This window comes from Nanorana parkeri, unplaced genomic scaffold (genome assembly GCF_000935625.1).
Source record: "Nanorana parkeri isolate BGI_ZX_2015 unplaced genomic scaffold, ASM93562v1 scaffold370, whole genome shotgun sequence".
NCBI classification, from domain to species: domain Eukaryota; kingdom Metazoa; phylum Chordata; class Amphibia; order Anura; family Dicroglossidae; genus Nanorana; species Nanorana parkeri.
The window spans coordinates 1,186,316-1,201,164 of record NW_017306638.1 but is presented as its reverse complement, the minus strand read 5'-3'; the positions used below and the strand labels follow the sequence as shown (position 1 = coordinate 1,201,164).

At 38.7% G+C, this 14,849-nt stretch overlaps 1 protein-coding gene across 11 annotated transcripts in view; it reads left to right on the top strand.

The window, feature by feature from the left end:
* The window catches only part of EPHA7 (EPH receptor A7), a 200,117-nt gene that overhangs the window by 135,460 nt on the left and 49,808 nt on the right, over window positions 1–14,849 (top strand). For all 11 annotated transcript variants that reach the window (XM_018558955.1, XM_018558959.1, XM_018558954.1 and 8 more), the window contains exon 6: window positions 1,693–1,817. In XM_018558955.1, the coding sequence (XP_018414457.1) occupies window positions 1,693–1,817 (125 nt within the window). The remainder of the gene's footprint in view (window positions 1–1,692; window positions 1,818–14,849) is intronic.

Genomic DNA, 14,849 nt, shown 5'->3' with positions numbered 1-14,849 from the left:
TTTTTTTTTTTCTATTCTGACATCGCGTGTCAGAATAATGAAAAAAAGACACTGCCCTGTTTCTCTCCTTGGCGGCCGGGAGCGGGAGGCTCCCAGAGCGCCCTGGAGAGTTTTTTTTTTATTTTTTATTTTACAGCAGCAGAGCCTCCGGACAATAGGAAACTATTGGGCGGAGCTAGCTGTCACTGCTAGCTCCGCACAATCGTTTTCTATTCACTTTTTTTGTACTTTTTAACTATTTTTCTGTTCTGCTCGGTACCTCTGAGGGACCGAGCAGAACAGCCGAGCCGAATGCTGCTCAGCGGCATTCGGCTATTCACTCACTGCTGTTCGGGATCTTTAAGAATAGCCGGAACAGCAGTGAGAAGCCTGCCGGGGGTTCGGCTCAGCCGATCCAGATGTTGAAGAGTGTTCGGCTCACTTCACTTCAGATCGGTCATTCACTCGGCTGCCCTCGGCAGCTTCGTGAATAGACCCCTAAGTGCGTTTCGGTGTGGTTCGAGCCCGGAATGCAGTGGATCGCATAGGTCAAAACGGGCAGCGTTGTGGGGCGAGAGAGGGCGTGTCGGTGCCATTCATGTCAATGGCATTACAGACATGCAACCCGCGGCCGCAGTGAGATCACACGCACTGGAACGTGAGGTACAGGAATGCCCTTCTTTCCAGTGCAGTGTGATCGTAACAAATAGTGCATGCACCATTTTTTTCAATTGCACTGCACGGAGTGTGTTCCTGTACTTCGCGTTTTGGTGCGGGCGATCGCACTGCGGAGGGTGAATGGGGGCATTGACATGAATGGCACTGACACACCCTCCTCCAGCCCCAGAACATTGTACGACTTGATCTACACGATCCAGTGCGTTCCGGGCTCGAAACCCACTGGATATATATAGTGTGACTGAGACCTTCACATCTAACTGATATTGTGTAACATTTCATGTTCATTTGTAATATTTGGTCCTGAACCTTTGTTCCAAGAACCATGAGACCTCTGCAAACACAAGAATAATATATGAAGACTCAAATCTGCACATTCATTTTACATTCATAGTATCTGTGCTGTTTCTGTAGTGATCTTTATAAAATACTTTAATCAGACTTCTACAGATCAACTGAGTATTTGTTAAAAATGCGATCAGGTCAGCTAAGGGTTGCTACTTGCCGATCCTGCCTTAATTATTTATTTAGATTTGACCATTAAGCAAAAGTAAGTATGCTGGTGATTATAGTGAGCTATTTCTTTGTAAATGCCATTCTTCAGTTAATGCTCAAATGGCTTTAAAACATCTCTTTTTGTTGTTTCGTTGTTCTATTTTCATGTATAATAAATATTTGGTCTGTCAGTGTCTCACAAGAGATTAATCTGAAAGCTTGCGATTTTTGGCTTAATTAGAATTCATTTGCTTAATTGTCAGTATAATCCCATCAATTCCTGTTTGCACTATCTCAGACAATGCTGTCTTGTGCTGTTTGCACTTTAATTTACATTTCGATTATAGTTTATGAGCATAATAAGGCTTTGTTTGAATATTCATTAGTATCTGGATATTATTGTACTTTATGAAAAAGGTGCTTTATTTTAACGTAATGAAATCATTAAAATCACACTGTGAGAGACTGATCAAATGTGGTGTTTTATTTGATATAGACAACAAAATGTTCTTATTTTGTTATCATCCTGTGCTGTTTCAGCTCCTTCCCAAGTAAGTGGAGTAATGAAGGAGAGAGTGTTACAGCGCATTGTCGATCTATCCTGGCAGGAGCCTGAACATCCCAATGGAGTCATCACAGAATATGAAATCAAGTATTATGAGAAGGTAAGAGCCTTTACATTGAGAACACAAAATATTTTGAAATTTTAAAGCATAACGGACCCACAGCATAACAGTTAATATAATAATTTGTAGATGATCAGCAACACTATTTTTATATTTATTTTTATTATTTTCTCTTTCTGCTACTTTCTGATCAATTTGCTTTTGTTAATCTCATGGAGTAAAAATAAAAGCCAGGGCTTAGGTCTATTGTGACCAATCAGATAACAGATCTAATTTTCCAGTAAATATCAAAATATCTTGCAAAAGAGCTATGCACCTACAATTAGTTTAGACAACATCCAACCATTGAGTATAGTCAAATTTGAATATCATTTTTTCTTACTTTTTTTTCCTCCAACTCTTTTTACATACATACACTTTAGACTACTTTCTATGATTTTATGTATAGCTATAATTTGGTGAAATCTATGTCTATAAACTAACCACTAAAGTTTATGTGTGCATTTATTGTATGCATATAACAAAACTAGGGATGTTCAGATACCAGTGCCGATACTTGTCATTTTCATGAGATTTACCAGGGTCGCAGAAGTTGCATCTGCGACAGAGCCCTGGTGTGCCACCACTGTCCTGAAATCATTAGTCTGTATTGTTTTAGAAAAACTGTCATATGACACTAAACATAAATGTATCGGTAATTGTATCTATGACTACTTGGTTTGGGAAAAATAGTATCTGTGCATCCCAAATAAATATATATATATATATCTCAAATCATACGTTAAAACAGGGATGCACACATCCCACAAGCCCTGCATGCTGCTTAAAAATAACAGCTGCCCCCTAACTTTTGAGTTTCTCTAGTCTACACTATCTGTACTTGTACCAAGTACAGTACTTGTTATCTGAACATCCCTAAAAAAAGTTATAATTTGTCTAGTTAGAAGGGCCATGTACTTTCAATTATCAACCAAAATGTTTTAAACATAGAATAGGCACATATTGCATAAAAAAAAAAAACCTATGCTGCTGCTGCTGCTGTTCCTGCTATCATTTTACGTGTTTCCACCATGTTATAATCACATTGATCTAATCATGCTAAGAATCAGCTACCACACTGATAACCACAACATTCAGTAATGTGGTGCAAGTCTTTAATAATCTTTTTTCTAGCATACTGCAACCTGTCTGCTCTATTCGATTTCACTTATCTGTTCCTTTTCTTCTAATCTTCTCCTGCTTGATCGCTCCATACTCTCAATGATTAGTGGAATACCCCTGTCTTCTCTTTAGCCTGCTCTTATCATATTTATCTTCAAGAAATCAACACTTCAACATGATTTTCTCAAACTGCGTCTTTTCTTCCTCATATACCATGTAATGTTTTGTAAGCCCTGGCTTCATTCCCTGCATGCTACCTTCCATGCTGTAAACTCTGTAAAGATAGAGATACTCATTACATGTTCCAGTAGAACCCTCTGGTGCTTTCGCACCTGCTGTGCCCATCACAAGAAAATGTATCACAATTACTAGAATATTACAACCTTGCTGCCAACTTGAGTCATTTTTACTGGCCTCTACTTTTTTGACTTTAAGTATTTCTATAAGACAGCCTAGTTTTATAAATGAGCCATTGAGTGACACAGGAATTGTAGATAATCTTAGACACTTGCCTACAGGAGGTTGGGACATCCTGCCTCAGTTTTTTGCAAGTCTCCTAGGCGGTTGGATGCTTTTTTCCTCTGCTCTGCTGGGAAATAATTCTAACCATATTACTTTTATTCATATATTTTCCTCTTCAATGCACAAAATGGATAGCTTTTATCCTCAATCAAGACATTCTAATATGGTGCTTGAGCTGCTCTCTTTACAGCAGCTATCCAGATTAGCATATTCTAAGCATACCCAGGTGGACCTAAGATTGCAGGGCTAGCTTTTAATGTGACTTTTAGACACTGTGTTGTGTTTTTGCCACTTTTCAGACCTTTGTGTAAAGTGTTAGCTGCAGAGCCATAGCACAGCCTCTGGTGTAACTCAGTGTCTGAAGACTTCCATCGTGAGTAAGGCCTTTGGGCTGAAGCATATTGTTATTTCCTCAGCCTACCTTTGGAAGATCTACCTGCGCCTGACTGGACTAGTACATTTCAGTATACCCTGGAGTGTGACCTTCCTCTGTATCATGGCACTTTTTAGACCTTACTGTACTGCATTAGTTAGGGCACTCTCCAGGTCCAGAGTTGTGGCACAGCCTCTGTTATTGCTCATTTTCTGAATACTCACTTCTATGGATGTAGCAAAAATGCCCTTGTATGTCTCCTTTAGACACTGAGCTCTGCATTGTTGTGCCTTCCAGGCCTTATGTACTGTATCAGTTATCTGCAGAGCATTTTCTCCAGCTGTAGAGCTGTTGCACAGCTTCTTTGTGACCCAGTCTCTAGACACTCACTAATGAGTAAGTCTCTAGTTATGATTCACCCGATTAAGCTCTGGAATGCCGGTAACCACTGAGATCAGCGGTTACCTTTCATTAATGGATGCCTCACTAAGGAGGCATCCAATAATGAAAGATTTAGGCTTTTTCAGACACCTGATCTCTTTTAATGAGCAGATGTCTTGACAGTGACAGAAAGTGCGGTGCGAACCGCACTTCCTATCACTGTTAGGCAGCCGTACACATTAGCAAATCCTGATGTGTACCGGCATTATGCAGAACACTTCAGCATGGAACCATTCAGCAAAAGCCCAAAGCTGCCTGTCTCAGGCTTCTGATCGTTGTGGCAATGGTCAGAAGACTTTAGTGACATCTGACCCTGGCATGCAGCAGTGCATGTTAGGATCAGTGTCACTAAGGTTATTATTGGCTGTCCCTGAGTTTGGGGCAGCCTAATAATAACAAAAAATAATTTAAATTATCAAGCAGTCATAGTGCCATCCATTCACAATGACTGCTTGATACAATTGACAACCCAGTGTTTGCAAACACTGGTGTGTCATGTCCCCCCTTCTCTCCCTGTCAGCAATAAAATGTGTGAAAAAATAAAATAAAAAAGTGATATATATATATAAATATATTTTTCAACTATCATTATTTTAAAAATTAACCCATCACAATGAAAATCTGCAGCTGAGCTGCAAGATTGTTTTTCACCCTAAGGGGTTCATTTTTTAAATGTAACCCCCTCATGACGGCGATGTTCAAAGTATGTTGCAGTTACTAAGTGTGACACTTAGTGACAGTGACAACCTGGTGTCCATTATTAGCTTTTAGAGAACAAAAATTAAATGTTAGCTTTCAGTTTTAGGCTGAGAAGTACAGAAACATTTCTGAAATCCTAGCCATGTGAGGTGTTTCCAAATAAAGGACAAATTGATGAATTTATTTTAATGCATTTTTTTAGCTGCGCTGTTTTTCTAAAAATTAATAAGTGTTTTCTTTTTGTTTTTCCCTAATTTTTTCAATATTTTTTTGTACTAACTGAGGTGTTAGGCACACATACTGTATGTGATATAAATATATAGCCCTATCTGTCTTCTAAAAAACAATATATAAAATGTGTGGGCTCACTTAGTACATTACCACAATGGAGTACATTACTACCATGGAAGAATCACATAGAAAAAATGTAAAAAGTGCTTTATTCATTAACGAACATAAACGGGAAAAAAGCTCAGTCATGAAGGGGTTAACATATCCTAATATGTGGCCTTTGGCCAGTGGACTATGCTTCGAGATACCACTTATACTGTACTATGTATCCTGCAAAGTATTATCTAGGTGTAGAGCCGTGGCACAGACCTTTGGTGTGACCTAGTCTTTCCCAACTCATTGGGAAAAAAAGCTTAAACAGCGGAATCTGCCTTATGGTTTCACCCATTCTTAATTTTTTAACTTCCTGCCATTTTCCTTAGAGAACTCTAAAATCATCAGGGTGGAGTGTTGAATGCACTTCACAGTCTTTTCCTGCTCTTTGACTTTGGAGGAGGCCTTACAAGGCCTCGTATCTACTGCTGAATTTGTGTCAGTCTGTGCTCTATTAACCCCTTCGTGACGGGAGACATACACTGTACGTCCAGCCACAAAGAGACCAAATGACTTGTCACGTACACTGTACGTGACAAGTTATTTGCTGCTTTAGAGGGCTGTTAACGCTGAGAATCAGCTTTTAACATTCATTAATGGATGCCCTTACTACAGAGGCATTCATTAATGAAAGAGTTAACCTTTTTCAGACACCCGATACCTTAATATCGGGTGTCTGAGAGTCAAAGCAGAGCGGACTCGCATGCCGGCTTTTGCCGGCATTCTGACAGCTCGTATAGATCGAGAGAGATATCTCTCTCAAGCTATACTGGCTTTTTTTTTTTTTTCTTTCATGAATAGATACATAATGTGTCTATTCCTATAATGTATCTATTCCTGGAAGAAGAATGTTTGTTTGCTGATCGTTGCAACAATCAGAAAACTAGTGACAGTTGAATCCTGAACTGCTGCAGGATCAGTGTCACTAACTTATTATCGGCTGTTCTGAAGTTTGAAGCAGACTGATAATAACCAAAAATTTATTAATTTATCAAGCAGTAACAGTGAGATTAATTCACAATGACTGCTTGATATAATTAAATAAATAAAATTACATTTTTAAGTTTTAAAAAAAAGTGAAAAGTGTAAAAAAAGAAAAAAGTGTAAAAAAAAAAAATATGTAAAAAATAAAATAAGGGACAAATAAATTAATATATTTATTGAATTTTTTTTAGCTGTGCTGGTTTTGTAAAAAAAAATACTACAAATCAAAACTGGGAAAAAAGGTTTTTTTTAACGTTTTTTTTCCTCTTTTTTTATATTTTATTTGTCCTAAGTGAGGCGTTAGACACACATATGTGATATAAATATATAGCCCTATCTGTCCTCTAAAAAACAATATATAATATGTGTGGGTGCACTTTGTAAGAAAGTATATTACTGACGTGGAAGAATCACACAGCAAAAATGTCAAAAGTGTGTCAGTCATTTACGAACAGAAACTAAAAACAAGCTCAGTCATGAAGGGGTTAAAGGAGCAAACCGGACCTTCCTGAGCATTTATCTCTTAGAGTTTCTGAGGCTCCTGTTACCAGTTCTCACCCTGATTCAAAGCCTATACATCCTACCTCTGTAGAGACTGTATATGAGTTAGTGCTATATGATTTAGACATGCAATCTGTCGTTTCTAATCTCATTGATATAGTACACTCTACTTTACATCTAAGGGATCAACCTGCTGTACCATGTATAGGATCCTTTTGAGCCCCGGACCCCGCAAAGACCTTCCCAATACACTCAATGCTTAAAACACTCTATGAAATAGAAGAGATTCCCTTTTTAAAAAAAAAAAAATATTTATCACAGGTATTTATATAGCGCCAACAATTTACACAATGTTTTACATTTACATCACATGCATTCTTGGCTTCCTCCTGATAAGTGAAGAAGTTTTTCCCTGTTGTAGGAAATTTATTGAAAAAATGACTCCTACCTGCTGTGGATTGCTCATACATCTTAACAGGCATTTCACCTCACAGCTTGATGGTGTCCCTGCCTTTAGGGATTTTACTGATAGACAGTTAGATTCCCTATTAAAATCTCAATGTAAACTATCTGCAATACCTCTCCCTCCTCTGTTGGCGTAAACTATAATTTTGAAACTATGTTGCAATGGATAATATCCTTTGAGAGGGTCCCCTCCAACACATGACATCCTTATGCCCTAGCACCTGTGGAACAAATGTCTGAAATACTACGATTCAGTTGTGACAGCCTCTTAGAAGCATCTAAGATTGTGTCTCACATGGGAGTGATCTCTGTTCAAACTTATTGGGCACTTTGTCTATGTGCTTGATACATGGAGGATTCATTTAAAGAATGCCCATTGAAGGAAGGCATCTATTAGGTCATGCATTTGACAACTGTGGTTCCTCATGGCCATTTAAATTCTGCCTCTCACTTAAACTGCAGATCTTGAAGTCAAAAACCTTACTTTTTAAAGGAGAACTATGAGATGAGTGATTTCCACTCACTTCATGGTTCTAGCCGACCTGTGACAATGAGACTGTCACAGGTCGGCTCAGTAGATCGGGAGGTGAGCGAACACATACCGGGTTCGCTCACATCCCCAGATAGCAAGGATAACTTGCCACAAACTTGTGTCGGGGTTAAATTGTAATTTTGTTAACTTGCTGCACATATTCCTGGCAAGTTGTAGACTTGCAGAACACTTGCAGCACAACTTCTAGTTGACACTTTTTGAATTTGTAGCAAATTTGCTTGGCAAGTCTACAGCAAGAGTCCTGCAGGTCTTAGCAAGAGCTCTGCAAGCTCGCTGGCCTGGAGACTTGCAATACAGACTTGCTGTAATTGTGCAACAAAATTGTGAAGCTTGGCAAGTCTGCAAGAGTTTAGCAAGTCATTTTCAAACTTGCAGCACAATTTCTTGCTATCTGGGTCTCGATCCTGTCACGGCTCTCTGCCATGACAGGGGGAGGGGCTGGATTCCCCGCTCCGATCTGCCAGCGCTGACTGGCGGAATGGACGGAGAGGGGGCGGGTACAGCTGGCTCTGCCTCTAGATAGGCAGAGCCAGCTGTCACTCACGCAGCTGGGCGGATCTCGACGTCTAAGGCGTGATCGGCTGCGGCGTCTCAGTATACCGTGAGCTATAGCTCGCGGTATACTGAGCTTAGGGTACCGGGAGGACGCTAGTTTGTGTCCTCCCGTTACCCTAAGGAGAACTATGGGGAAAAACACTGACCCCATAGTTCTCCTTTAAGGTTTACCACCACCTTTTCCAGTGATCGTTTCTTTTGTTTTGCCTATCCCCTTTCGAGGCTTAGGCAGTTTGTCTCCCTTCAGTATGAAAGCTTTGGCCCTTCCTGTAACTCCATTCTAAACCCTTTTATTGGACTTTCTGTCCAGTTGCCCATTCTCACCCATCTCTGTTTCTGTAACAAAGTGTGCCTAGGCCCAGTTTGTTTAGTTTTCCCAAACTTTGGCATTTTGTTCCTACTATTTGTTTATTATTATTATAATGCAGGATTTATATAGCACCAACAGTTTGTGCAGTGCTTTACAATATAACGAAGACATTACAATCACAATACAACTCAAGACAAGATGGTAAGGAGGGCCCTGCCCATGATCGCTTACAATCTAAAAGGGAGGGGCAAGTGATACATGAGGAGGTAGAATTAATTACCATGCTACTCTTACTCACACTAGCTTTTAGAGTCTTATTTTTCCATTGTGGTTCCTTTTTTCTCCTGAGCCATGTCTCTCTCACCTGACTAGGTGTGCACATTTTGTGCACAATCAGGATCCAGTTCTTTAGGATCCTACTAAAAAAATATTTTGATATTATTTTTGACACATTTTTACAAATACCCTTAGAAGTTTATAGGATTATTGCAAAATTTTCCTTGACATATTTCCCCTTGTAAATTATTATTTCAAACTTCAATCTGTCAATCTCTGTGGGGAATCTAGTTTTTGGAGCAGTAATCTATTTTATTTTTCAGAATAAATGTTTTGGTTACTGTCGTCTGATACGGCTCGAATGCATACTTTTCTCTCCATCTTGATGGACTACTTTATCAGATGTTTTCTCACCTATAGTTCTCCAGAACAGACATTTCTGTGTTGTTGGAGAATTATTTTCTTGGACATTTCTTGATCTGACCTTCCCTATGCTTTATCTAGCTGCTAGCCCTTCTCCTCTGAGAAAGTCAGAGAACTCCCCTTGTTCCTTAGACTGTGCGACACTCTTCTCAGTTGGAAATCCTTTGAATAGATCCTTCCACTCTATCACTGAGGGGTCCACACTTCTATACTCTCCTCTTCTTTTGAATAAACTATACATATGTTACTGGTCCTGTTCTTTAGGTTCAACAGGCAAGTCATATTTTTTCCCTTCAATACTAACTGGAAGGAGACAATGGGGTTGATTTACTAAAAGCAAATAGTATGCTAATTTTGTAAGGATTTGCACTTTGCATGGGAAGTTTGCCTTTGGCTTAATAAATGTGTTGAAAATTCACCTGAAAATAATACCTAATCGCATGCAAGGAAACTAAAAAAAGCACAGTAGTTATGGTAGCACATGGTTTAGGATACACAATTATACCTTTAATGGCTCATTGACTGATCTTTTGCCTTGATGTGCCTGCCTATACAGGCTTCCTCTCCCTCAAGTCAAGGGTTAGGCACACTAGGCTTAAAATACTATTAAACGCTCAAACTTTGTTTCAATAATGAATCCAGATCAAATATAAATTGCCCAGCAAAGTATTTCTTTACATTTTTGCCCAAGCACCAGCTCTTTCAGCTCGGCTTAGCTAAACGTCTGTCCATTACAAAATCAAGGGACAGCTTAGTCTGCAGCAGCTGTTCATCTACTAGGTTGGAGAAGTAAGGAAAGAGGAAGAAGAAAGGAGTGGGTAGCAGGGAAGTGGCTTGTCACAGCTTAAAAGTACACCGAAGGGTGGCTGGCTCCATAGGACCCCACAAGGGAAGGGAGTCACCCTAAAACAGGATATCAGAGCCAGGGGACTAGCTGATTCTTTAGGAAAATGTTAAACATCAAAGAGCAACATGAATTGTAAGTGATTTAATTAGCATTTTAAATAGCTTAGAACCTTTGGAATTCAAGATTACTTCAAGCCCTTCTGCAGTCCAATTCCTTTTTTTATTTTGGATATATTTTACCCTGTTGATTATGGTGTTACATGGTTTAACTTTCCTGCTATGGCAAGAAAGCTGAGTTGTAAAACCCAGTTCTGTTCTATGCCTTGTTGCTAGGCGTTTATTTTTTCTACAGTTTTTGTAGTATCATACCCACATTGTTTGGATTTCCCAGTGGCTTTTGTCCGCCTCTCAGTTGGACTCCTTTTGGAAATCCAAGTTGTCTAAGATTATCTACAATTCATGTGTCTTTCAAGGGACAATTAAGAAAATAGTCCGGAAGTCATATGAGCGACACATGTCCCACCCCTCTGTGTCATTTGTCTTTTGTATTACTTGCTCACGAAACTGAGGCATGATCTTGGGAGGTGGGGTTACGCAGGGGCTGGCTTAACGTTTTTTGTTTCCCAGTGTCCCAACCTCATTTAGGCAGTAGTATCTATATGTACATTATCTACAATTCAAGTGTCCCTGAATAGACTTAAAGAAAAATATTTTTCAGCAAGTATAAAAATCTTATTGTTTACTCTGTAGGAATATACTGCATTTCTTCTCGTTTTGACCTTTTCATATCATGTGTTCTTTTCACATTCCTCCCTCACTATAACCAAAAATTAACAATATTTAGGGGGTTATTCACAAAGCTGGCGAACGTTCGGCTATTCACTCCGGCTCAGTAGGGCTGATTTCAGCCGTACATTGGCTGCACTTCAGTCAGCCAAACATGCTCCATGCTCTGCATGTTCATCTGAGCCAAAGTGCAGAAAGACTTCGACTCAGCCTATCCAACATCTGGCATTCAAAGCTCCAGCAGCTCACTTGCTGCTGTTCACCCCTATTCTCATAAGGGCCGAACGGCAGTGGGCGAATAGCCGAAGTGGCATTAGGCTTGGCTCTTCTGCTCGGTGCCGAGCAGAATAGAAAATCAATGAAAAGAGTTAAAAAAAAAAGGGAGGGTGTTCTACTGTATTTTAAATGTATTACCCTCGATTATTTACTATTTTCTCTAAATTGCTTGAAGAATGAGGCATATACCATATTTCATGGTTAGGAAGATTAACCGCCTAAAAATGGTAGTGTTACCATGACTATTTTGTATGAGAGCTCTCACTATTGCAGTTGACAAAACCTTGGTTCAAAAATTGCAGAAACTATTAAAACCTTCAAATGTATCTGGAACAATAAAAATCTTATCTTAGCTCTGTACAAGCCCCAGTCGCATTATAGCTTATAGCCAGAATATTTGACAGCCAGAATGATTTAAATGTCAGCTTGGAATTTCAATAACCCTACAATGTCTTTGAAAAACTATACCTGTCCAACCCTATATGCTAGTGTCATGAATGTCTCCAAATCTACCTAGCTAGTACATTTACAGTGTAAACACATACATTGTTGACAACGTTTTCCATCGTCGATTTTAATCGACTTAATCGAATAACTGTTGCAGCTCTATAACTGATATCTACATGCTCCCCTATGGAGTAATTTCTTGGAAGTTAGATTTCCTCTGCTTTACAATCCTCAGCATTTAATTGGCGCATACAAAAAAAGACATGTTACATCCTGCTACTGTAAAGTAGAATTTTTTTAAAAATAAATAAATTTCTAAACATTCTGTTTTTATTCCATTTTTGATCATAGTGACACAAAAAATAAAAGTAGAAAAATTTGAACAGTGAATGTGGTTTTTATTCAGGAAACTCCATTCATTCCAAAATCAAATGTTACATTTAAAACTAAATTTCCAAATACATTCAACAAGTCTAAACGCATTCTTGAATGTTCTGATTAAATTTTTTGTATAAATATCTGTAAAAAATAAGTCAAGGCAACTGGACTTGCTGTATTTTTCTTGAAGAAATTTCACTGGTCATCCAACCAGCTTTCTCAATTTAGAATGACTTGTACAAAAAATTATCTGGGAATAAATATGGTGAATGTTGCTCCAATCCACATAATCTGTTAGTCGCAACCAGGTGTCGATTGCATTTGCATAATTGAAGTCTAGGAGGTGTTATTAACTTGCCCAGAGAGAGGTGTTAAACCAGTGAAACGTCTTCAAGAAAAATACAGCAAGTCCAGTTGCCTTGACTTATATTTTACAGATATACCATGTCCTGGATGAATGAGAACCTTCACAGACTTTTTGTATAAATGTTTGTGCAAAAATCTACCAGTGTATGGCCAGTTTATGATTTTAAAGGATAACCCAGCCAACACATTTTTAGATGCTTAAATATTAAATAGTTCATTGCTCCAGTACCTCCAGCAACACCTAACTTTTCTAGTACTTTACATGAAAGCAAACATAAAACAAGACCAAAGGGGTTATTCACTAAAGAGCCTAAGGATCCAGCCGTAGCCTTGGCTGATTCTTCATTTCTCTTCGGCCAACTCCGCCCTTCGGTTCAGTCAAACCGAAGAGCTGCTGTACGGGCTATAAAGAATAAATAATTGGAAAAAAAATCCCCTGAAGTCCCAGAGCATTTTTTTCATTTTGGCAATTTTCCATACATTATACCTTCAGTGTTGGTAGTCTAACCTAATGTATTATACATCTTTTTTTTCAGAACATATAGGGCTTTAGTTTGGTCACAAATCTGAATGCATATATTTTTATTTAAAAAAAGAAAATATCAAAGCGCTAGAGGTATAGGCTGTATAGAACTCGGTACAACCAAGTATACAAGTGAGGATATAATCAAGTAAAGTGAAGGGTTAAGCAATTTGGCCTCAACCCGATAATGAATAAACGAATCAAAAGAAATCCTGCATAAAATATTCGCCGACAAAATACTCAAAAAAGTGGAACTGAATAACTCAATTGTGTCAAAGAAACTGTGAGAAACCAGACCAACGTTGAAACAATGAAGGAAAATAACCGATATGTGAAGGTCTATTAACTAGTGATGGTAACAAATATTAATCAAAAGTAATAAATTGTTGCATTAAATCATCAATCAATAATATGTGGCAAAAAACGTGATGACCTATCAAAGTCTGTAACCAATATGTAACAATATGCAGGCGATCCACAAAAGGCACCCTTACAATGAAGAAGTCAGATCACCGGAGCACAGTGTTCAGTGGAAGGTAATTTAAAAAGCCATAGGAAACGTACACAGGAAAAAAATAATAATTGATGGAGTATTTCAGTGGTAGTCCGACAACCCCTCTTACATGGGTATTCACCAAATGGAGTTAGTAGAAGGCTTTTGGTTAGTGGCACTTAGGCTTACGGTCACGCTTTATTTTGAACCCGGTTGTTTCCGCTCTGAGACCCGGCAGGGTGAGTGTTTTGTCTTCTCCCTTGCAGCGCTGAAGGTATCCCAGAAGCGCAATGATGGGTTTTCTCAGATACGGTATGCACCGTATCTGAGAAAACCCATCATTGCGCTTCTGGGACACTTTTTTGATCACTGGGATATTTTCTTTTTTGATCACTCAAAGGATTCTATCCTTTTTTTCACAGCTGCTTTAGGTTTTATTAATATATATTCATCTTAGTCATTATCCAGAAGCGCAGATTATTTATTTTACATATATTTTTATTTGTTTGGCTTTTATTAGTTTATAAATAGTAAAAAACTGGTAAAAACAAATGCATTTTGTTGTAATTCTTCCCAACATGTTTACGCTATATGTATATATTTAGCTGAATAGTAACGCTCAAAGTGAACGCATGATATTTACTCTAGGGGGGCTTTATTTTCCTTACAATGCAAAATTGCACACAGAGGGTAAAAATGATTTGCGTAAATTGTTTGCAAAACATTAAGATAAGATTAAGTTGGATTGATGATAGCATAAATTAGCATAACTGAAACTTTTTGACAGTTTTGTAATCACTAAAAATTCAAATCACATTGTGTTTAGTTACAGGATACTGAGATGCTTGCGCAGGCAATGCAATTGGCATCCAGATCATCGAATATTATTAATGCCACCAGGGTGTTCAATTTGGTAACAGCCTTTTTAAGGCACTGAGACAAATCCAGTGGTTTCTAGAAACTGAAAACGAGTGGTGTGTAAATATATTTACAGATATTTACAATGGTGCTGGAAAGTTCTCCAAATAAACAAACAAAAGAAAACTTCAAAACAGAACCTAGCTGTGTTCTCGCACTGTTCTCTGCACAGACTAGCAGATTAAAGAGGCTTAACCCCTTCGTGACTGACGACGTACAGTGTACGTCGCCAGCATTGGGGCTGTTTAAACAGACTCCCGGCGACTTTTGTTTAAACTTGTAGAGCCGACTGTCAGCTTTACAACAGAAGCGATCCTGGTGACTTACCTGTCGCCAGATCGCTTCTGTGTCCCGAAGAAGAGGCCGCCCCCCCCCCTCCCCCCCTCCGCCG